The sequence below is a fragment of the Euleptes europaea genome, chromosome 6 (genome assembly GCF_029931775.1).
Source record: "Euleptes europaea isolate rEulEur1 chromosome 6, rEulEur1.hap1, whole genome shotgun sequence".
NCBI classification, from domain to species: Eukaryota; Metazoa; Chordata; class Lepidosauria; order Squamata; family Sphaerodactylidae; genus Euleptes; species Euleptes europaea.
Window position 1 is genome coordinate 59,704,606 of NC_079317.1, and position 24,667 is coordinate 59,729,272.

General features: G+C 43.7%; 1 protein-coding gene across 1 annotated transcript in view; it reads left to right on the plus strand.

Annotated features, from left to right (window-relative positions):
* Positions 1 to 24,667, plus strand: part of LRP4 (LDL receptor related protein 4) — an 81,217-nt gene that overhangs the window by 29,011 nt on the left and 27,539 nt on the right. The window contains exons 6-13 of the mRNA XM_056851910.1: positions 11,903 to 12,019; positions 12,437 to 12,550; positions 13,192 to 13,308; positions 18,630 to 18,758; positions 19,386 to 19,505; positions 19,673 to 19,798; positions 22,282 to 22,407; positions 24,528 to 24,662. Of these exons, the coding sequence (XP_056707888.1) occupies positions 11,903 to 12,019; positions 12,437 to 12,550; positions 13,192 to 13,308; positions 18,630 to 18,758; positions 19,386 to 19,505; positions 19,673 to 19,798; positions 22,282 to 22,407; positions 24,528 to 24,662 (984 nt within the window). The remainder of the gene's footprint in view (positions 1 to 11,902; positions 12,020 to 12,436; positions 12,551 to 13,191; positions 13,309 to 18,629; positions 18,759 to 19,385; positions 19,506 to 19,672; positions 19,799 to 22,281; positions 22,408 to 24,527; positions 24,663 to 24,667) is intronic.

Consider the following 24,667-nt stretch of genomic DNA (forward strand, 5'->3'; position numbering starts at 1 on the left):
AGGATCCTCTCACTTCTTTGGAAAGTGGCAAGGCAAAAGGTCATCTTCTCTTGATTAACAGTTGGGTTTGTTGCCTTGCCTACCTTCCTAACAGCAAGATTGCTTTCCTCTCTGTGCTTGGCTCCATGCTGTGAAAGGAACCAATTAGTCCATGTTATATTTGCTTCCTGCCTTGGATCATGTTTACAAGCTCCAGTATTACAATAATAGTAGCAATGAGCACCTTCAGCTATCAAAGCTAGGTTGAGATGTCCTTTGGCTGTCTCCGTTCAGCTTGTTCCCAGCGCCTGTAGCTTTGCTAGACACTGTCTCTAATCAAAGCATATTGGAAGCTCATAGAACTGATCTTTGCTCCCATAAGATCTGAAATCCTGAAATCCTGGTCAGGCCTGTTACCAGTTAACTGTCACTAGCATTATTATTATTATTTCATGTTTGAGTCACAATTTTAAAAAATCTGTGTGCGTGGGAAGTTTTGTTGCAGAGAGAGAAATGTGCATTAGCATTATTTGTGTAGTACATTTTTATCCCATCCTTCCTCAAAGGATTTCATGGCAGTGTACATCATTCTCACTTCCTACTTTTTATCTTCACAATACTCCTGTGAGTTAGGTTAGGCTGAGAGAGAGAGAGAGAGAGAGTGACTGGTCCAAGATCACCCAACAAGCTTTTTGAACCTAGTTTTCCAGATAAGAGTCCACTACTCTTAAGCACTACACAATGCTGGCATGATCCAGCCAAATACACCAAGGGACCTTTGGGACTTTCTAAATAATTAGTTACCTGACACAGGTAATGAGAAAGAAGGAAAGAGGTTCTTTACCCATCTGTTGCCATTCCTTGTAGACCTGCTGGGGGAGTCTGCAGATGGGTACAGAAAGAGAAATCACTTCAAAGCTAGGAGTGATTATTTCTGTAAGAGCCATAGGAGTTATGGATGAGAAACTCATGAGGGGAAGGTTGTCCTTATCAAGAGAAGATGTGATCAGCTCATTTGTGTGTGTGTGTAAAGTGCCGTCAAGTTGCAGCCGACTTATGGCGACTCCTTTTTGGGGTTTTCATGGCAAGAGACTAACAGAGGTGGTTTGCCAGTGCCTTCCTCTAAACAGCAACCCTGGTATTCCTTGGTGGTCTCCCATCCAAATACTAACCAGGGCTGTCCCTGCTTAGCTTCTGAGATCTGACAAGATCAGGCTAGCCTAGACCATCCAGGTCAGGGCGATCAGCTCATTTAGGAGATGAATATTTCCCAGGGTCAGAGGAAGATCCTGAACTCAAATAATTGTGCCATCTCCCAGCCCAGACATTCAGTTCTCTCTAATGTCTGGAAGCAACTGTGGGAGAACTATGTGAGAGGGTGGCCCATATAGTGAGGGAAAAAAGTATTAGATCCCCTGCTGAATTTGCCCATTTGCCCTCTGACGAAGAAATGACCAGGCCATAATTTTAATGGTAGGTCTATTGTAGCTGTGAGAGACAGAATAACAACAGAAAACCCCCAGAAACCCAGAAGACAAAAGTCAGAGATTGATGTGCATTATAATGAGTGAAATAAGTATTTGATCCCTTTGCAAAAGATGACTTAGTACTTGGTGGCAAAACCCTTGTTGGCAATTACAGAGGTCAGACGTTTCTTGTCGGTGGCCACCAGGTTTGCACACATCTCAGGAGGTATTTTGTCCCACTCCTCTTTGCAGATCCTCTCCAAGTCAGTAAGATTTCGAGGCTGATGTGTAGCTACTCGAACCTTCAGCTCCCTTCACAGATTTTCGATGGGATTAAGGTCTGGAGACTGGCTAGGCCACTCCGGGACCTTAATGTGCTTCTTCTTGAGCCACTCCTTTGTTGCCTTGGCTGTGTGTTTTGGGTCATTGTCATGCTGGAATACCCATCCTCGACCCATTTTCAATGCCCTTGCTGAGGGAAGGAGGTGCTCATCCAAAATTTGACGATACATGGTCCCGTCCATCGTCCCTTCGATGCGGTGAAGGTGTCCTGTCTCCTTAGCAGAAAAACACCCCCAAAGCATAATGTCCCCCTCCATGTTTGACGGTGGGGATGGTGTTCTTGGGGTCGTAGGCAGCATTCCTCCTCCTCCAAACATGGCGAGTTGAGTTGATGCCAAAGAGCTCGATTTTGGTCTCATCTGACCACAACACTTTCACCCAGTTCTCCTCTGGGTCATTCAGATATGCATTGGCAAACTGCAGACGGGCCTGTACATGTGCTGTCTTGATCAAGGGGACCTTGTGGGCTCTGCAAGATCTCAGTCCTTCACGGCGTAGTGTGTTACCAACTGTTTTCATGGTGACTATGGTCCCAGCTGCCCTGAGATCATTGACAAGTTCCCCCCGTGTAGTTCTGGGCTGCTTCATCACCGTTCTCATGATCATTGCAACTCCACGAGATGAGATCTTGCATGGAGCCCCAGACCGAGGGAGGTTGACAGTTAGGGTTAGGGTTGTCACCTTCTCACCAAGCTGCTTGGCAATAGTCTTGTAGCCCAGTCCAGCCTTGTGCAGGTCTACAATCTTGTCCCTGACATCTTTGGACAGCTCTTTGGTCTTGGTCATGGTGGCTAGTTTGGAATCTGATGGATTGATTGCTTCTGTCGACAGCAGAACCCTAACCCCAATCTGGCTGGTTGATAGGGGATCAAATACTTATTTCACTCATTATAATGCACATCAATCTCTGACTTTTGTCTTCTGGGTTTCTGGGGTTTTTCCTGTTGTTATTCTGTCTCTCAAACTACAATAAACCTACCATTAAAATTATGGACTGGTCATTTCTTCGTCAGAGGGCAAACGGGCAAATTCAGCAGGGGATCAAATACTTTCCCCCCTCACTGTATCTGATCTTTTCCTAGGTAGAAAGAAAATAATGCCCAAAAAACCTTGACACTGTGCCAGTTTGGCCTAGGTTTTTTTGCAGTTATCAAGACCAAATTCTGTAATACAAATCCTTTGTAGTAGTCATCAACTGTGGACTTGTTACTAGCAAAACTTAGAAACTGAATAATAGGGGAGGGGCCGTGGCTCAGTGGTAGAGCATTTGCTTGGCATGCAGAAGGTCCCAAGTTTAATCCCCGGCATCTCCAGTCAAAGGGACTAGGCAAGTTGGTGATGTGAAAGACCTCTGCCTGAGACCCTGGAGAGCTGCTGCCGGTCTGAGTAGACAATACTGACTTTGATGGACCAAGGGTCTGATTCAGTATAAGGCAGCTTCGTGTGTTCATGTGTAATGAGAATGAGCCTTCCTGGGCTACTACAGATGGACCCATTCTCATTATTACAGAGGAATCACAAGAGCCGGTTTTGATAACTGCACAAAAAAACAGAACACCGGAGGTGTGAATGGGGCGATGGTGCCAGCATGTAAATTTTTAAAATGTTATTTGATTGTATTTGGTTTATAAAGCTAATTAGCGAAGGAAATGAAGCACTATCTGTTAAAAACAGATCAGTGGTATTGAAGTCAGACTGGATATATGCCAGGCACTGAAGCAGGAAACACAGGTGACAGCAAGCCAAAGTGCCTTCTGGTTAGTTGGATAGCTTCTGTATCTGTTGAGTCATTTCGCACTGATGGGACTGGAGTGTCAAATATGCTAGTCATCTGGCTAGGAAGGGTGTGATGTGCAGGTTTTAGTTGCTTGTGGTTTACCCACACAGGCCCTCACTATGCCTTTCCATGCATTTAAAAAGACTGATTTGAGAACCACTGGCTGCTAGTGGTACAGGATTTGGGGGATGGAAATTGTGTTGCTAGATGCTAATGATTTTATGGGTACTTACCAATCAGTGCTCTGCAGCACTTGCCCTTACGTTGTATAAGAACTTTATTTGCAACTCAATTTAGGTTGTTTCTTTATTGGGAAACCCTTGCCACTCTCTCCCAAGGTGTGCACGTGATGGGGATGTGTATCATGGCTCCTGGGTAAAAAGGTCATAACAATCCAGTAGGAATATTGTCGAAGGCTTTCACAGTCAGAGTTCATCGGTTCTTGTAGGTTATCCAGGCTGTGTAACCGTGGTCTTGGTATTTTCTTTCCTGACGTTTCGCCAGCAGCTGTGGCAGGCATCTTCAGAGAAGTAACACTGAAGGACAGTGTCTCTCCAGTAGGACTTGTGCCACCCCAGAACAAAAGTAACATTGGCCTCAGTTTACAATGCCACAGTTGCTATTGTAGATGTTCCTGAGGCTGACAAGTCCATTTTTGTTTTAGACGAGGAAGACATCCTGGCACGTTTGGGTACTCCTCTTCCCGTCAGGAGGCAGGAACTAGGTTGCTGTTTCCATCCCCGATGTGAGCCACTGCCCGCCCTCTTCAGTTCTTTTCCTGCCTCCTCAGAGAGTGCACAGATTCTTCGAGCTCTGTGGGACACCAATTCTCACTGATTAGCTAGATTGCAAGATCTGGGGGTTGGACTAGATGACCCTGGTGGTCCCTTCCAACTCTGTGATTCTTTGATCTTTCCCTTCCCTGTGCCTAACCTTCCCTAGGGCAGGCCTCTGCATCCAGAGAAGTGCCTGGAGGGGTGAATGTGTGGGAAGCTTCGACCCTGACTCCCTCAGAAGGTCATCAAGTAGAAAATGAACCAGCGATTATTAGCGTTGCCCCTCCTTCCACTCATGGCTGGAGGAATTTGTTAACACTCAAATGGAGAAAAAAGAAGAAAACTCCAATAAGCCCAAGCATACCTTCAAAAAAAGGCATAGTGAGGCTAGCAAGAAAGTTCTCTGCCCCCACCCCCCCAAGCCTAAAAGGCATGCTACTCAGGCTGCAAAAATACTGGGCACCAGCAAAGCCCCCGCCTGGCCAACCAAGAAAGTACATAAAAAACATCCCTCTGCTTCAAGCAGACGTTCCATCTTTCCCTTCAACAGATCAGCGGAAGAATATTCATTCACAGATTCTGAGCTCTCTAATCATGAATCAGAGAGGATGGGGACTTGACACTGCCCATTGACACTGCCTTTCCCCTCCCTGGGACTGCCCTGCCTCTGGGCCTGCTCAATCTCTTCCGGGGTCTCCATGCTGAGATCTCGCTCCAGCTCCAGGGCTCTAGAGGAGACATTCTGCCCCAGTGAGCCCAGCTGATTGGCTCCTGCTACAGCACCAGGGTAAGTTAAAGCAGCTTCTCCCTTCATGCTCTTCTGGACATCCTCTGTGGCTCCTTCCCAGCCTGGGGTGGGCTGGCGAGGCCGAGGAGTCTCTGGGGTTGCCAGGAGCCTCGGACAACCTAGTGCAACAGTGAATTTTGTTAATGGAATTTTTTTGTCTTAATTATACTTAAGTGTTTCAGCAATTTGTTTGCAGTGATAAACTTTGATAATCTATTCTGGGAGCATTTGCATTTCCTTTCTTTTCAGTTCAGTTCTAAAATATGGACCTGTCCCTTCTTTCCTAAACCATAATTCCACTCTCATTCAAGTCTTCCCATTCTCCTCAGTTCATTCAGCTATCCTCTTCCAGACATCCTGTGAAGACTGTTTAACCCTAATCAAATCTTAAAGGGGGACTTGCCTTGAAAAGGAGTTGTTCAGAATTAGGGCAGGGCCAAAGTTGACCTTTATAGAGAGATATTGCTTTTAAAGTGATTGAGGCTCAGGTGTGCAGTGGCAAGGCAGTTCAATGTTCAGCACCATTTCTTCAGCTGTGAGCTGACAAGAATTTAGAGGGACAAAAGGTTGACGAAGACCCATGACATCTCCATTACTGCTGAATGGTGCCTAGATGTGTCTTATTTCCTCATCTTACAGAGGTATAGGGGCTTTGGGCAGTTGGTAACATGACAGATCTGCAGATTAGGTTCATTATTTGAGGTGTCTGAGCTCCTAGCTTAAGGAGAAGAGTACTTTCCCCATGGAAAGTGTGCTCCTTTATATGAGTAATTAGGCTGGCCTGCCAGATTCTCTTGAGCTGCATTTGTACACATGGCCTTTCTCTGAGTATCTGAATTGTATGAGAATACGATGGGTTGTGCCTCTTGAACAAATACCCATTGTGACTATCCATTATTCTCCCACAATAAGCAAGGAAATAGGGATGATCCTATGTTCTGTCTGGCTATTTTACATTATTTATTTTACCCACTCCTTTCTCAAGGAGTTCAGGCCAGTGTACGTGATCCCTTGTCCACTCTCTGCTTTTTATTCTTACAACAACCCTGTGAGGTATGGCCTGGGTTTCATGGCTGATTGGGGATTTGAACCACTGTCTCCCAAATCAAAGTCTTTCAATTACACCACACTGTCCATCTGTTCAGCAGGACAACAGCTGTTTGTTCTGAGGTACTGGATAATCTAGATGGTCTTTCCTTAAGCGTTCTTTTGGAATCCTTAGAATGGCCACTGGATCTTATATCAATGTTCAACTCAGATTAAACACTTAACTGTCATCCTGCAGCAATAGGAAGGGGCATTTCCTGCTATATCTGTGACAGTGGCAAAAAAATGTTAGTGGCCCTAATGTAAACATAGTCTGGCTCTGACTGGAATGGCAGATGTGCTTGTAGAAGAGGGAATAAGGGCCCCCTTTGTGTTTAACCGTTGTTCTTTATGTCACCCTCCCCCCAGTTTTCCTAACCTGAAGCTCATTTTTCATATTTGAGGGGAGTATTAAATTGGGAAGAACTGCTCCCTGTAGGGTTGGAATTTCATTTTAAGCAGTTGCCTCATGAGAGTAGCAACAGTTCAATGGGATAATGATATCTGCTCTGAACCAGCGTTAATGGTCTAACCCTGTGGGAGCCAGAAGAATTCTCCCCCAGAGAGCTAGCATGCAAATTCCCTTCCAGGCGGCTACTGCACAGGCCTTTGGTGATTAGTCACGCTGGGGCTCAAGGCAGCAGACAGCAATACATATGTTGGGGAGGAAGGGAGGGGGTTGCAACCTTGAAGCTGCAGCTGAGGCCTGGGAGTCTAGTCGAGGTACAGAGGCTGATTTGATGGGAGAGGGGCCGGCAATGTTGAGTTGGCTCTTCAGATCTTAGGACTTTTTTTGTGAAGAGGAAGACAATATTTCTTGAAATTAGTGGAACTAAAAAATAACATTGATGACAGGCTGCTCTTTGTTGGACAGGATGAAAAGAATCTGATAGAGAAAAGAATTGTAACCAATGCATATTTGGATAGACAGTGACCAAATTATGAAGCGTTTCTTCACTGTAATGCATTTAATCAGCAAGGCAAAAACACAAGTTTTTGCAGTGACTTGATAACTAATTTTGCATGTTGGTTTTCATTCACTCTTTAACCATGTACAGTGTTAGTTGATTTGAAGTGCTGTATAAGTGGTAAGTGGTGGGTGTTGTTAAAGTGAGTGCTTGTGAAAGGAGAAAAGTGGCATATAAATCCCCTAAAGAAATAAATGTAAAAAAGTGTATGTGTTAAGTGCCATCAAGTTAAAAATACAAGACCATAATTCATAATGCCAGTTTTGTCCTAGATAATTTGGGTATCCCTATGTGCTTAAGCTCTGAGAGCCCACTGTAATCATGTTTTTATAATGTTTGCAAGTGGCCCTTTGAGAAAGAGTGTAGAAGGATGTCTTCCCTAATTCCAATTAAGGAATTCTTACCTTGGTCATCTTTCTTTTCTGGAAGGTTCAAGTGGGATTTGGCCTGGGATACTTGCCTCCCCACACTGAGCCTCTATAGGTCCCTACCCCATATAGCTTAAGAAAAAATTTTTGTTGTCGTTTTGAAGGGTGGGGTGAGGCCCTGCTATTGCAAGGTTGGAATGAAAGTGGAAAGTGACTTATCAAGTTACACGGTTGCTTCACTGAAGAGAAAGTTGGGATAGAACTGCACTTAAAATTTAGAAGCTTTGGTAGGACCCCAAATTCTATAAGGGGATAGGGTAAGATGAATCATGAGGATGTATATACAAACCTGAGTGAATATATGGGCCCTGCTGAAATAGATCTTGGCTGTATCTAATCCAACACCCTCATTCTAACAGTGGCCAGAAAGATGCTACCAGGATCGGCCCATCCCCGATCATCCACAATAAGACATAACCTGAGCTGATAATTTATTTATTTATTTATTTATTTTTCATATTTCTAGCCCGCCCTCCCCTGGCCAGGCCAGGTTAAAAAGGTAAAGGTCCCCTGTGCAAGCACCGGGTCATTCCTGACCCATGGGGTGAAGTCACATCCCGATGTTTCCTAGGCAGACTTTGTTTTACGGGGTGGTTTGCCAGTGCCTTCCCCAGTCATCCTCCCTTTACCCCCAGCAAGCTGGGTACTCATTTTACTGACCTCGGAAGGATGGAAGGCTGAGTCAACCTTGAGCCGGCTACCTGAAACCAACTTCCGTCGGGATCGAACTCAGGTCATGAGCAGAGCTTGGTCTGCAGTACTGCAGGCCAGGTTACAAGACCACCAAGGAATACCAGGGTTTCTGTGCAGAGGAAGGCACTGGCAAACCACCTCTGTTAGTCTGTTGCCATGAAAACTCCAAAAGGGGTCGCCATAAGTCGGCTGCGACTTGACGGCACTTCACACACACACAAGCTAAAGGGGGGGGGAGTAGGGAGGCCAGCACTGATCTCACCTGCGGCTGTCCTCAACCATAGGCCTGGCGGAATAGCTCTGTCTTACAGGCCCTGCCGGAACTCTTTCAGGTCCCACAGGGCCCTGATGTTACTGGACAGAGCATTCCACCAGGCCAGAGCCAGGGCCAAAAAGGCCCTGGCCCTAGTAGAGGACAGCTGCACCTCGGGCTGGGGATCACCAACAAGTTATTATCAGCAGAGCGTAGTGCTCTTTGGAGGGTTTACCAAGAGAGTCGGTCCCGAAGATACAAGGGTCCCAGACCGTGTAAGGCTTTAAAGGTTAAAACCAGCACCTTAAACCTGATCCGATACTCCAGTTGGAGCCAGTGCAGTTGTCGGAGCACTGGCTGTATATGGTCTCGGGGCGAGGCCCCAGTAAGGAGCCTCGCTGCTGCGTTCTGTACTAGCTGGAGCCTTTGGGTCAGTCTCAAGGGCAGCCCTACGTAGAGCGAGTTACAGTAGTCCAGCCAAGAGGTGACCGTCACATGGATAACATGGCCAGGCTCATATGGGAAAAGCAATTTTTCATGTATCCTGGTCTCAGACTGTTATGAGGATTTTGAGATGAAATACTTTACATTGTATGTCCTGAAATCTACTGCCAATCCATTTATTTGGGTGACCTTGCATACTAGTGTTATGCAACAGGTTGAAAAATGTTTCCCCATTTTCTCCACACTATGTGTACATAAGAACATGAAGAGCCCCTGATATTGCTGCCTGATGCTGGTTCTCAAAGGTTTACTGCCTATGAATCCCTTTGGTCACCAGGGCTAGTAGCCACTGATGAACCTGCCCCCGTTGAAATGGTCTAACCTGCTTGGAACAGTCAATCCCTGCTTCTTGCAGGGGGGAGGCTCAGATAGGGATCCGAACCTCCGGAGCCGGGCAGGCAGCTTGGCTCCTCTGCTGTGGGAGCAAACTGCGCACAGCCAAGAAAAAACTCAACTATGCAACAGCCAAGTTCACCCGGAATTTCGGGACTTCTTCTTCTTATGGTCCATTCTTGGTCATGTAATATGTTGCAGCAGTTTTTGCCCTTCTTTTGTCTCTCACTTAATTAGTTTGTATTTCATGTTCCTCAGTTTCCAAGCAGTGTATGCCTGCCATAAATGAACTGTTGGGAAACGTGGATCTTGCAAAGGGAACATTTATGTTCATTGGCATTTGATTTAAGAGTCTGCAAGACTATGTGGTTGCAATCCTATGAACACTTTCCTGATAGTAAGGCCTATTGAATAAAATTAGCCTTACCTGGTTAGGATTACTTACTGTATTAGGATTGGAGGGTTTGTTTTCCTTTGCTGGATTCATCTGCTCCTCAGTCTGACACCTTTACAGGGAAAGGGGACAATTCTGTGTAGGCGTTGTAGATTACACCAGACAGTGGCAGCAGTCCTAGGCTGTGAGGGGCTGTGGATTGGGAAGCAAGAAAGACTGAACATCTGGAGTTTCATTTCTTGCCTTCAGGGGAACTACCTTTCCTCCCAGTTCTTGTGTTACTGATTCATTCATTCCCCTTCAGTGTTGGAGAAGAAGCCCATTTGATGACAGCTGGAAGATCATATCAGCTACGACTGGGCTGGGATGAAAGGTTTCCACAATCGTAGTCTTTTCCTTGTTCTTGCTTTTCTGTTTTTTTTTTTTAAATAGTTGAGGTAACATTGTTCCTTTTGGAGAATGCACCTGTCAGGAACAAAATCTTGAGCTGCTCCGTTCTCGTCATAGCTGGCAGCCTTTGAAGCACAGCCCTGGCAAGACCGAGTGTTTCTTTCATCCTTGAGTGGAGGTTGGGCTATGGCTGATTTATGCTCCCCTTTTGAATTCCAGCCTTTAGGGGTGGCAGCTTCACCTTTCTCAGGGATTCCCCCCTCCACACACACACACACACACACACACACCAAGTGACGTTGGCAATATGAAATAACACTTCTTAAAATATCTAAATGTTTCCTTTGCAACTACTAACCGTTGGCAATACATAAACAATTGTTGCTCTAGTGATGTGTATAGAGTCCAGTTGAAGAAAGTGAAAATATTGGTTGCCATTGGGAGTAGGGTGACTTATACTCTATAAATAGTGGCAGTTTTTCAGGCATCGGATTACCAAAGGGAGCATAGATTACACTGGTGTGCAGCTATAGTATATAGTGATATAAAATTAATAAAACCTACTAATTAATAAATCATAAATAATTAACACGAGCCTTGGAAAAATCTTTATATAATCACTGAGTCTAACTAAAAAAATTCATAGCATGAAGGAGGTCTCACAACATTAGGGTCTTCACTGATAACCACAGTAACCATTTTATTTTATGAAAGTGTGACTGCTAAGTGCCATGTTCAAAGAATCCACTAGATTTTTCTAATCAGCAAATTCTAATCAGGTGGCTGAAAGTAATGTAATGAGCAAATACTTCTTTAGCTTTTTGTATTGCTCAGTGGTCGGATTTCTTTCTGATAAAGCCCTGTCTTTCCTATCCATATGACTTCCAGCAATAACTATATGAACATGAACATGAATGGTTTTATTTGCATTTAGCCATAGGCCACTACAAACATATCAAGGATACCACAGATACATAATAAAAGAAAATATTAGGTTAATAAAATTCTGGATTAATAATATACATAATAAAACTATAGTAAATCGATGCATACAAAAACAACAACAACAAAATAATAACTAAAAGTTGTGGTGGTGTCCCAATCGGCCAATGGGACCTAGCGACCATTAAAGTCAACTTGAAGAATCTGCTCCCTTAGCAGCCATATTGGCCCTTATATTCTTTGCTGCCAGAGCATACAGGGCAGTCCTATGAGAGACAAACCCATCGGTATCTTTTAACAAAAATACTAGTTTCTCTGCTCTAGGACAAGTGTTTAGGCCAAAAACCAACCCGGCAAGAAATTTAGCCCTGGGTTCCACATATATAGGGCTTCAGCAATAACTATATTGATAAGTATCAATACTGTTTAGTCTCAGATATTGAAAGCAATAAGTTGTTATTCTATAAGAAGGGAAAAACAGCTGTTGTCTTCTCATAAGACTGTAGGGAGTCACATTCATGATTCATTAACTTTCATGAACTTGGGACAAACCAAGTAAACATTAAAGCAGCACCCTTTGGGAGAAGATGGGAATATTCCTGAGTGGGGCAGCACTGCCCAGCTGCAAATATCCTGGACTCATGTTTTTATTTTTTTAGCAACTGTAATATGCAATAACTTGTTTATTGTCATTAATGGCCTTGGCACAAATGTGCGGGATTGCAAAAGTAAACATAGTTTATTGAAACCTGTAGGGATTGCCTCTCTTCTTTTTGTATTTTAGTGTTGCCCACTTGCTCCCCATTGGATTTCCACTGTGACAATGGCAAGTGTATCCGTCGTTCATGGGTCTGTGATGGAGACAATGACTGTGAGGATGATTCTGATGAGCAAGACTGCCGTAAGTTACCTCATCGTAGGTCTTAATATACAAAATATTTTTTCTTGTAGCACTACTGGTGTATTCTCAGCATTGTTGAATCCTATTGTGATTAATGTGATTAAACTCGACAATAGTTATTAGCAGTTATACTTATTAGCAGTTATCTTTAATTACTGTGTTGTCGTCGCTGACCCTGACTCAGGGCATCAAAATGGTGTCCTGTGAGCTACTGCCGTCTTGTCCTTTGGTAGAAGAGAGACCATTCCACAAGCCCTTAGGAATTATTTTACTGCCTCTCTCTTGCGGTTGGACCCCCACAACATGGGTGTGCTCCATATTTAAAGATGGGGGAGTTCCAAGGATGTTGGGTGGCACAGAGAGTAGTACTGAATATTTTATGTTTTGACTCGTATGCTGCTTATCTTTAACCCTCAGCACCACGGGAGTGTGAGGAGGACGAATTCTCATGTCAGAATGGATACTGCATACGTAGCCTGTGGCACTGTGATGGTGACAATGACTGTGGGGACAACAGTGATGAGCAGTGTGGTTAGTAGCCTGACTCTGTTGCTAGGCTCCTGTGCAGCCTAATTCCATAGAACAGCCATTTTTAAAAAGATTATTGTAAAAAGTGCTTGCTTGGGCTTTAGTCCAATGGTGGTATTTATTCAGGATACTTGCAGGTGGTTGGTCAGTTATTTTGGCTCACTGTATGGGCCCAGAACAAAGATAAATATTAAAGTTGTAGGTCCGCTTAGAATTTTAGGTTTTTGCTTGGGTAGCAGTCTCTTAAGTTAGGGCTACACATTTGGCTTGCTGGATTGAGGAGTATGAGCCATACCATTTGACTTTTTTCTAAAATCCATTGCTTGAGAGCTGGGACTGCTGTTTGTTTGTTTTTTTGCACGAGCCTAACCACATTGTGATATCATCAGTCTACTGGAACTTTTTAATGTTTTACATTACATTTTATTTAGGATCCCTGTTAATTTCAGTTTTAAAACCCCAAGCCTAATGGTTAAAAAGAGGAAGCAAGCAATTCTTGATTTGTACAGTGAGCTTATTTGTGTCCTTGGGGGTGTTAAAGGTGCTCCAGAGTGACAGATAAATTGCACAAATGGAGTCTGATTCCTGGGAGGGGTAAGAATGTGTGACCTTTCAGGTGAGCTATCTCCGGCTCTGTTTTGCAGATATGCGAAAGTGTTCAGACAAAGAGTTCCGCTGCAGCGATGGCAGCTGTATAGCTGAGCACTGGTTCTGTGATGGCGATACAGATTGCAAGGATGGCTCAGATGAAGAGAACTGCCGTAAGTATCCTCCCTTTTTCAGTGCCTTTAGCAGTCAAGCTCTCTCACCCTGCCCATCATTCAGGAGCTTCTGAAATAAACATTTGGAATACTTCAGGATGCCATGCCCCTTGCATTAAGGTAAAGGTAAAGGTCCCCCATGCAAGCACCAGGTCATTCCTGACCCATGGGGTGACATCACATCCCGACGTTTCCTAGGCAGACTTTGTTTACAGGGTGGTCTGCCATTGCCTTCCCCAGTCGTCTTCCCTTTACCCCCAGCAAGCTGGGTACTTATTTTACCGACCTCGGAAGGATGAAAGGCTGAGTCAACCTTGAGCCGGCTACCTTGAGCCGGTTCGAACCAACTTTCATTGGGATCGAACTCAGGTCGTGAGCAGAGCTTGGACTGCCGTACTGCAGCTTACCACTCTGCACCACGGGGCTCATACGCCCCTTGCATTGGGGACCTGTTATTATCACTTAGCTGTGGTGTAATATAGTAGCGGATCAGCAGTGAAAATATGTGCAGCTATATTGGCCAAACTGGCCTTCTCTGAACCCCAGATTAGACTCCAGTCTATATCCCTGCTTAGTGTTACGTTACTCTCTTTCCTTGATAGCATCGTGCATCTTTAACATTTTGAAATGAGAATGGATATCTGTGACCCCCCCCAGTCTTCCCCCCCACCCTTTCCATAGTAATGTTTTCTGCCACAGCAGTTCTTTTTAGAATGGTTCTTACGGGCAAGTAAATATATTGAAACTGAAAATTCATGTAGATTTTTTCGAGGAAGGTCAATAGGTACAAACTTGCAGGAAGTTGCTATTCTTTTCAAGGAAAGAATCAACATAACTTTTAGTCATGATCAACAATTTCCGTTCATATTTTTAAGAACGTAAGAGCCCAGCAGAATGAGACGAATGATCCATCTAGTCAAGAATTCTATTTCACACAGTGGCCAACTAGTCCTGGAGGACAAACCCAACAGGGCACAGAGGACTTCAGCTGATGGTTGCCTGTTAGCACTGGTATTCAGAGGGTTGCTGCCTCTGTATATGGAGCTTCCCTTTATTCGCTATGAGCTAGTAGCACTGATGGACCTCTCCTCCATGAATAGCTCTGCTCCCCTTTTCAAGCCATCTGTGCTCATGGCCATCACTGCTTCCACTGGCAGTGAATTCTACAATTTAATTTCCCATTGAGTAAAGTACTTTCAGTGTGGAATAGCAGTTAGTGTCAGACTAAGATCTGGGAGACCCAGGTTCATATCCCCGCTCTGTATGGCAATTTGCTGAGTGACCTTGGGCCAGTCACACTCTTTCAGCCTAACCTACCTCACAGAGTTGTTGGGAGGATAAAAAGGAGGAATGATGTAAGCCACTTTGGGTCCCCGTTGGAGGAAGAAGGTGGGATATAAATGAAGTAATCAAATTCCTTTTGTCCATCCTGAATTTATTGCCCATCAACTAGTGATACTTGAAAAACTTTTTTTATTTAGAAAATGTATATGCTGCCTCCCCAGAGACATTCTTGTGTGGCATTTTATATTTCTACAAAAAACAACAACCCGTTGCTTTATTGGGTTATGTGTAAAGGGTCCCTCATTTTGTGAGATTAAGGTGACAGAAACACATTGAACAGTGTGCTTTAAATATATAGACCACTGTTGGTATGAAAATGTAAGTTAATTATATGTTAACCATTTCAATCTACTTTTCCATTTTGTGTGATGAAGCCTTAAAAGTATTAAGCACCTGTGTATTCTCTTAGATTAGCCATTAGGTTGCTCTTACGGTATTTCTCAAGTATATTTTGATAATCTGAGGCTGCTTCTCTGTTTTGTTCTCTGGCCACTGGTTACTTTGTTCTTGACCTTGAGTAATGTTCTGTGAGCCTGTGAAACTGGCTATAATAATAAATTAAACTTTGGAAGGGACAACCTGCTTCAGTTCATCCTTTCTTTGTGGGCTGCATCCCAAGAGTCTTTGTCCACTTCCCCAATCTGTGCACAATTGGATTGTCCCTTCCAAACTTCTCCCTACCAGCTAATTAAGAATTTATCAGGTAGGTTACAGAGTTTGGAGTTAAATTATAGACTATTGCGAGAGTCAGTATTAGTCTTGATGGGCTGTCATATTTCTATGGGTCATTTGGCACTTCCTTCAAGTCTGTTTTCACTACTTTGTCCACACCTTATCTGAGCAGCAACTAATGTCTGTGAAAACTGTAGGATTGTCCTCCCCAACTTCTGTCTCAAGGGCATTTTACAAATTATTCTAGATAGGAGGAAACTTCAAAAAGGTTCGGGGGGGATCTGGGCTGCCAGCTTCTGAAGGGCAAGGGTGGGGAACGGTGTTGTGTGTATGTTGGAGGGAGTGTCTTTTATCTCTCCAGATATTGAAAGCTGGGAGAGAGCCAAGGCTGCTAAGGTTTCAGAGCCAGGAAACAGCTCAGAGAGGCTAACCTTGCTGTCTCCTCTCCATTGGCTGCGCCTTCTCCAGTGGGTTATTAATATACCTGCATGCCTCCGGGATGGGAGGGAACAGATAGTCTAACCTTGTCAGGTTTAGTGACAGAGTAAAATGGCATTAACAAGCCATCCTTTACATCTGTATATTTATAAATCTGTGTCTAATACCTTACCTTCATGAAAAATTGAGTATGGAGTTGTTCCTTAGCTCCTAAACCACAATTTTTGAAGTGTAGTCTGTCTTTCAAAATAGGAATAGCAGCTGGACTCTGGAGCGGTGGACTCTGATCTGGAGAACCAGGTTTGATTCCCCACTCCTACACATGAAGCCAGCTGGGAGATCTTGGGCTAGTCACAGCTCTCAGCCCCACCTACCTCACAGGGGGTCTGTTGTGGGGAAGGGAAGAGAAGGTGATTATAAGCCGGTTTGATTCTTCCTTAAGTGGTAGAGAAAGTCGGCATATAAAAACTAACTTCTCTTCTTCGTCTTCTATTCTCATCTGCCCCCAGAATACATATCCTCTGCTTGTTAGTGTTTGCAGCCAATGAAGATGCACAGCCAGCAAGTTGTACCCAAGCCTGGTTGGATTCAAGTGCATTTCACTCCTCAGTAATCGTCTGTCACCTTCCCTCAAATGCTGTTATATTTCACTTGTACCTGAGGATCACAACAGCTGAGGTGCCAAGAGAAATTCCTAGCAATTTTTCAGAGCTCAATTATAGCTGCACATGGGTCACTGTTCAGTCCAGGCCAGATGAAAAGTGGAAGAAAAAGGGACTGAAACTTTTTACCTGCCCATGATCTTGACAGTCAAAACCCAGTTTCTAATGCAGTTATAGCGCTTTGGAGAGAAAAGATGGGTAAAAACTGTATAGCCGCCTTTTCCCATTAAAATAGTGAAGAGCAGCAGTTTTCATTAGCAAAATAATGCAAGGACGGAAGGGTTAAACCCTGTCTTCTAGCCCAGCCTGAATTGGGGCCATGCATGGCTGCTATTTAAAAGACTAATGGAAACCTGTGATCTCTTTTGCATCTAGCTTGAACCTCGGTATCTTGAACTTCCAGCTTTTTTCAGTCTTCATCCCAAAGTCACCTTTATTTCTTCTGGGTTTCCCAGAAAATCTAACTATTTGTGTTTCGTCTTAATTATTTTTAATTTCCTTGGACCTTGCGATAGTGTGCATAGAGAGAGTGTTGTCTTCCTGTTCTGTTTCTCTTGGAGGGTTCTTTTCTGTATTATAAGGAATTGCTTTGTGAGCACCGGGACAGCATTGTAACACCTTTACCTTAGTTTGTGGTGGGTCCTCCTGTACAGGGGTCTCTATGTGTCTGGGGAGGATTCTTACGTGAAAAGGAGATGCTTGTTCTGGCTTCACTGGGGAGAAGCGGCACTCTTCAAAGGCTTGGCACTGATGGTAGCATCTTCTGCTCAGCAGCTTTATTCGTCAAGATTAAGCCCTTGAAATAACAGCTCCACTTTTCAGTTTTACAACTTGACTGGCTTCAAACCTCAGCATAGCCAAATATATAGGAGCATGCCTCTACTCACAGGGAAATCTAAAGGTGTGTGATTCCCTCTAGCTATCTCAGAGATTAATTTGTTCTGCAAGCCCTCGGAGAATGGCCTAGCAGTGTTCTGACCACTTGATAAGCTCTTGGAACATTGGTGGTTCATGGCAAGTAAACTAACATGTGATGTTAAGCATATTTTAGTTGCAGTCAGCACCTGGTAAACGGTTGAATTTGCACGTGAGTTCAGTACACGGAAGCCTTCAGTTTGGGTGGTGTCCTACCTATACAATGGGGCTTGTTTTATTTCTGGCTAAATTCATAAAGAAGCAGAACCACTGATAAGCCGCCGCAGGACTACGTTTCAGTGGCGTGGTGTTCTTTCTGCACATGTGTGCAATGAGGAGTCTACATGTATTTTTAAAAAGTTCAGCATGTTTAGCTACACGTGATTCAGTCTTGGATGTGTAAAGCCACAAACCTTGGACATCATGTGGTAGATGGCTATAGATCATTGTCTGGGAAGATAGAACTAATAAGGGCTGTATCGCCATAGGCGAGCACTTCGAATATGAACACTGTCCTTGAATTTTCTCTTCTTTTTCTTTTCTTAAGACCATAACATCATGGCACCATAGTTTCATTCCTGATGTGCATGCCTGTAAAGTAGTGAATGTGCTTTCTAGAAACAAGACTTCGGGCAGCCCATTCCTGGGGGTGGGGGGGTGTAGATCTGCAGCAGCCGGGAGCAGCACAGCCGCGCCACCTCCTCAGAGACTTCCCAGCCACCACAGAGAATATAAAAGAATTTTTAAAAATGGGAAAAGGGGGGAAATGTTCCATTGCAAAAAGCGAGGTTGCGCCACCAAAAAAGGTGGCGCAGCAACACCGCAGCTTGAGGGAGCGAAAGGGGTTTGGAAGCTGACATCAGCTCTGTCCCCTGGAATGCTACCCCATGCTGGCACCTGCTGCCTCTTCCAGGATTTTGCTCCCGGCGTGGCTTGTGGTGGAGGCTGGCACAGCTCCGCTGCTCCCAGGCCACCCGGGACAGCATAAGTGCCCATTATCCCTGGTTAAATGGGCACTTACGCCAGCACTGGGTCATGCTGGCTCCTATGGAGCTTCCCCCCCCTTCACGATTGCACAGTTAATTGCAGGCACTTTGGCTTCATAGCACTGTGACACCATTCCAGTGCAGTTCCCGGATAGCTGTGTAAGTGCACATGTAACTTCTGTAATACCACCCAAAACCACACTTAACCTCTCTATCAGCTTAGCTCTTTTTAAAATGTACAATGCCAGAGGCAGAAACTATTTGCAGTTTTATTTTAGTCTTGTTTCCTCATTCTCTTAATTAGCATCAGATATTCCAGCACCTACATGTAGCCTGGAGGAGTTCCAATGTGCGTACGGCCGCTGTATCCTGGACATATACCACTGCGATGGAGACGATGACTGTGGGGACTGGTCCGACGAATCTGACTGCTGTAAGTCAGCCATTGTTGGGGGCATGCTGATTTAAAATATTCCACATTCTTCACCATGAAAATGAAAACGCTGTTTCAAGAAGCCTCAAATGTGATATTCAGAATTGATTGAACAAATCCAAGAACTGGAATATAATCTACTTTCAGTTATTCTATTGGAAATGTTAATGTTCTTGAAATCTAGGATTTGAGTAGTAAGGCAAGAAAGGTGTGGGGAGGTATGTGCTGGATAAGCATTAAGCGCTTTGAGGATTTGGACTAGAAGCTACAGAGCAGAACTGATGCCTCCAGATATTTAAAAGCCAGATAGCATCATTGGCTTCTTGGTTGCTGGACTGGTAGTCGAGGAAGAGAAGAGTTGGTTTTTATATGCTGACTTTCTCTACCACTTAAGGCAGAATCAAACCGGCTGACAATCACCTTCCCTTCCCCTCCCCACAACAGACCCCCTGTGAGGTGGGTGAGGCTGAGAGAGCATGACTTGCCCAAGGTCACCCAGCTGGCTTCGTGTGTAGGAGTGGGGAAACAAATCGTGCGACTGAGTCCATTGGGCTTGTTACTGTAATTGGGGCTGGTCCTTTGGGGACAATTGGATGTAGATTATAATATGCTGCCTCCTCTTTGCAGCCTCTCACCAGCCATGCCGTTCCGGGGAGTTCATGTGCAACAGTGGTTTATGCATCAATGCTGGGTGGAGATGTGATGGTGACTTTGACTGTGACGACCAGTCGGATGAAAAAAACTGCAGTGAGTTATCATCAGGGTTGGGGCAGATGGAATGATGTAATACGGGGATCAGGAGACTGCTGGTGGTGATGGCGTCAGTGATGCGGGACAGTGAACAATAAGGGCATGAAAGCAACACATCAAATTTGCACTCTCTGACTAAATTGGTTTCGTTTTTGTTTCCACAGCTACATCTATGTGCACAGCCGACCAGTTCCGCTGTAAATCTGGCCGATGTGTCCGCCTGTCCTGGCGCTGTGATGGGGACGATGATTGCTCTGACAACAGTGATGAGGAAAACTGTGAGAATACAGGTAAAAACCCTGAAAGCGAGTTGCTGCGTTGTTCTTTTTATAGCTAGCCTTCCTGCACTGAGCTCAGTAATACTGTGGTCCTAAGCAAAGTTGATCTTAGAAGGGTGTACTCTGTTTAGGGTTGCCCTGTAAGTGTAATAATGTCCAGAATTAGGAAAGGAGTACTAAATGTTGATTGCAGTTATTGGATGCAGCAAAGCAGTATATCCAGATGCTCCATCCCTGATTTTGGAAGTTGTTGTTTTTCTTTCAAATTGTGAGTATGCCACAGTGTCAAAATCCCTTCAAAGGTCAACAATTAGTGCTGTCACCCAAATTAAAGAAAGTGATTAATCACATCATTTTAGTCTGATTAATCAGTGAAATTTGCATCCATTTCCATATTAATAAAAAAACATTAGTTCTGAATCAAAATATATTTCCTTTGAATTTAGGTGATACATTTGTAAGCCATAGCAGGCATCATCTTAGGTACATTTTGTCTTGTGAGAGAGAAAATGCTTCTAGTAAGATGACGTTTGCCATCTGCAGTTGTAATTATTTGTATTAAACATTTAAACATCTGTTGAAATAATTGGGGCACCTATTAAATCGATCAAATGCTTTTAAGATTATTCTAACCAATTAATCAATGAACTGTTGCAGCCCTAATAGTAAATGATGATAGGAGGAAAATTAAAGGATCAGGAAAAAGTAAAAAAGAACATGTATATTATATCTTATGTATGTATAATTCCTCTTTGTGTGTCCCGAATTAACAATGGTAGAGTTTAATACAGAAAACGCAAAGTACAATGTCTTAAAAAATGTCACAAAGGAGCAAAATTTCGAAAGCATTTTAAATGTATTTATTTTATTTTGAAAACATATATGCCTCTTCTGCAAAAACCGGCCCAAGGTGACGTACAAACAAAAACAATACATAAAAACAAGTCAGTTGCATAAAATCAGCCAAAAATAATAATAATTTCGAAGCCTAAAATGATATTCATAAAACAGATTTAGAAGCAGAGCTAAAAAGGTGAACTCATCAGTTAAACAAACGCCTGTGTAGAAATAAGTGTTTTGACCTGCCACCTAAATCACATTAAGGTTGATGTCTGGTGAGTGCCAAGGGGGAGGGGCATTCCAAAGGGGAGGAGCCACCACTGGAAAAAAAATATCTTCACGTGTTGATTTATTCCAGTAGTGGAATTTGAGGGCGGCTTCATTATCAGCATGGGATAGGCTTGATAATTTCCAGTTAGCCTTTGAGTTTTTGTATGGAGAAATATATGTCTCCTGAATTGATGCTAGTATATTTTCTAGTTACAATGTAGATAAAAGTAGAAAAGAGCAAGAGTCCAGTAGCACCTTAAAGACTAACAAAAATATTTTTTGGCAGGGTATGAGCTTTCTGGTATCTGAAGAAGTGAGCTGTGGCTCACGAAAGCTCATACCCTGCCAGAAAATATTTTTGTTAGTCTTTAAGGTGCTACTGGACTCTTGCTCTTTTCTACTACTGCAGACAGACTAACACGGCTACCCATTGTGAATGTAGGTAAAAGTTATATTGTAAATCAATTTTCTCTTAGGCTTGACCAGTCATCTTGGATACCATTTAAAATGAGAAACTAATCATAGAAAGAGAGATCCCAACACAGTTTCATGCTGAAGTATATCCATATGGATTCTCAGGGCAACTGCTTTCTCTTTGCCCTGATGTCATACATTTAATGTCTACTTTAGAAATGTATTTTCTCAGCTGGAGGAGAAAGGTATCCAGAATGTGGAGTTACTCCTTCCCTCTGCTCCAGCAGACAGGCTTTATTGTTCTTATTTTTTACTTGAATGACCCTTGGAGGAGGAAGCCCTTGCATGTTGACTTGCTACCATTAGGTGACTGTTAGTCCAATCCTTAGAGTTACACCCTTCTAAGCCTATTACTTCAATGTACTTACTAAGGATGTAAATCTCTTTAGGATTGCTGTGTTAGTGCTAAATGCCATCTCTCCTCCTAAATTACCTCATAAGATTATTGTAAGAATCAAAGTTGGCGAGGGGTGATGGACCATGGGATAAAAATCTTAACAAAACCATAAATTTCAATTTGGGGCCTTTCCAAAATGTGTCTGAGGCAATATACACTAAATAGGATGAATACAGTCAGTCACTGGAAATAATATTATCATGTTAAGAGCAATCTTCATGGAGAATAAAATAAAAGAGACTTTTATTCACCTGATTTTTCACCAGAAAAGGCACAGTGAATGAGTGTTGAATGAAGGTCTTGAACATTCAGTATGCATGGAATGCTTTGAGCCTATATAGTGCAGGGTTTTCATTGAGGTACTAAGAACCAACACTAGTAAAGAGAAGCTCTGGAATCTGATGGATGGAAATTGAAGTAAGTTAGTATCCCTTGATCGGTCTGAAAAAAAAAACACAACTAGATTATCAACCCTTACTGTCTATATAACTTTTCTTTTTTCTGCTCCCTTTAGGAAGTCCACAATGTGCCCCTGATCAATTTCTCTGTGGGAACGGACGCTGCATCGGCCAAAGAAAGCTGTGCAATGGTGCAAATGACTGCGGAGATGGCAGTGATGAGAGCCCAGATCAAAACTGCCGTAAGTTTCCCCTCCCTCCCATCCCCAAAGGCTTACAGTTGATTTTAGAGTTGATCCGGATGGCATCCAAGGCTGCTGGAAGAGATTCCAGGAATGTTAGGGGGAGTTCTGTGCTGGAGGCAGGAAGAAGTGCTTAAGCTTGGATGTCTGGTGAGGTTGCACCAAGAAAGAGAGGACTGTTATTTGGTGTCCCATTGAAGACTAACAATATTTTATTCCAGCATAAATTCTCACAGACTGCAGCCTGCTTCTTCACATTCAAAGACTTTTTTTGCTAGTTTGTGAAGTACCATGAGATGTTTCTGCTGTAGCAAAGTAACACAACTACTCCTCTGGAATCATATCAACCTGTTAAAGTTTTGAAGGAACCAGTTCTGAGTGTCTGAGCAGAGATCTCCAGAACCAAGGATTTGTTTTTATATTTATATCCTGTCTTTCTTTCACCATGGAACTCTAGACGGGTGCACAAAGTGGTTCCCCAGAGGTTTCCCATTCAGATGCTGACCCAGATGTGTTTAGCGTCAGTGTTAAGAGCCTTGCAGTCTATACTGCCATTGGATAGTACTACAGTGGTTGAGGGCACTGTTTGGGTCCCGCTGCTTTATCTGTGGTATTATAGTTTCTCACTTGCTGCTGACAAATCAAGATGCTGGAAGAAAGCAAGGCAGAGCTGATTGTCTCAGATATAGCCAAACATACAGGGGAGCAGTTGCTGGTCATCAAGGAAGATGCTTCTGCAGGCTAGAAACACGGCTGGCCTGGTCTCTCAGCTGAACACGCCAAAGAGGGAATTGAGAGGCTTAGAATGGAAAAGATCTGCAGAGGGATAAGAAACACAGGAAGAAGAGAGTATTATGGCCTCCCATAGATTAGAAATACTATAACTAATATCAGTAGATGTGTCTAAGTGCAGGTGCGAGAAGTGTCTGAGAATGGCAAGAAAGTCCAACTAAATATAGAAGTGGAGATAAGAGGAGACAAGAGGAGTTGCAAATGGCCTTAGCAGCCCCTGCACCCACATTGTCTTTCCAAATCCTGTAGCAAACACTGTGGATTTCCTTATGGAAGTAAAAAGCAACCAGCTTGTGGAAGGGAATAACCTTGGGTGTAAAACTGGGAGAATTTTCTATCATTGGTGGTTACCGCACTTGTATTCCCAGTGATGTATTAAGAGTTTGAAAAGGTTATAAAAAATACTGTTTGCACTTTCTATGTATTCCCACCGATGTATTAAGAGTTTGAAAATGTTATAAAAAATACTGTTTGCACTTTGTTTGGCCCCTTCAGCTGTGAAGACGTCTTCCAACCATTTATTAGCCATGGTATCCAAAAACCCTTTTAAAGCGATGTTTTTTATAACATTTTCAAACTCTTAATACATCGATGGGAATACAAAGTGCGGTAACCCCCATTGTCTCCTTTTCGGAAGAGGAATCCATCTTTTCCTGAAGAATCTAGGGACGGTCCTCTACATTTAATATTGATTTATTCACTTCATTTATACTCTGCCTTTCTCCCCAATGGGTGGGGATGCAAAGCAACTTACATCATTCACCTCTTCGCCATCTTAACCACTCTGTGAGTTGAGTGAGGCTGCAATATGTGGCCTGGTGCTGGGTCACTTAGCATGCTTCCGTGGCAGAGTGGGGATTCAAACCCAGGTCTCGCAGATCCTAGTCCAGATCCAGACTCCCAGATCCAGACACTCTTAATTAATAGATCTCACTGTTTCTCTCTCATAGCATTAGGCAGGGGTGTCAAACATACAGCCCACGGCCTGGATCCGGCCCCCTGAGAGCTCTTATCCAGCCCGCAAGCCAGCCGAGGCAGCCACCCCTCCCAGTCCTGATCTGGGCTGGTGAGCTATGGCAGCAACCCCCCCCCCCACCTCTCAATCTGGGCTGGTGAGGCACGGCCCAGCTCAACCAAGTGACATTTATGTCATATCGGGCCCTCATAACAAATGAGTTCAACACACCTGGTGTTAGGTGTCTTTTCTGTCTCAGGCACAAACTCATCAGTGTGCGGTCTTCTGTTACTTTCTAAAATCAAGTTAAGCCAAACAGTAGCTGATCTGCATGAGTAAGGGTTGCTTTCTACTTGATGTATGCATTTCACAGGTCCTCGAACTGGAGAGGAAAACTGCAACTTCAGCAACGGCGGCTGTGCCCATAAGTGCCAGATGTCTCGAGGGACAGTGCAGTGTACTTGCCACACTGGCTACAGGCTCCTGGAGGATGGCAGATCATGTCAAGGTGAA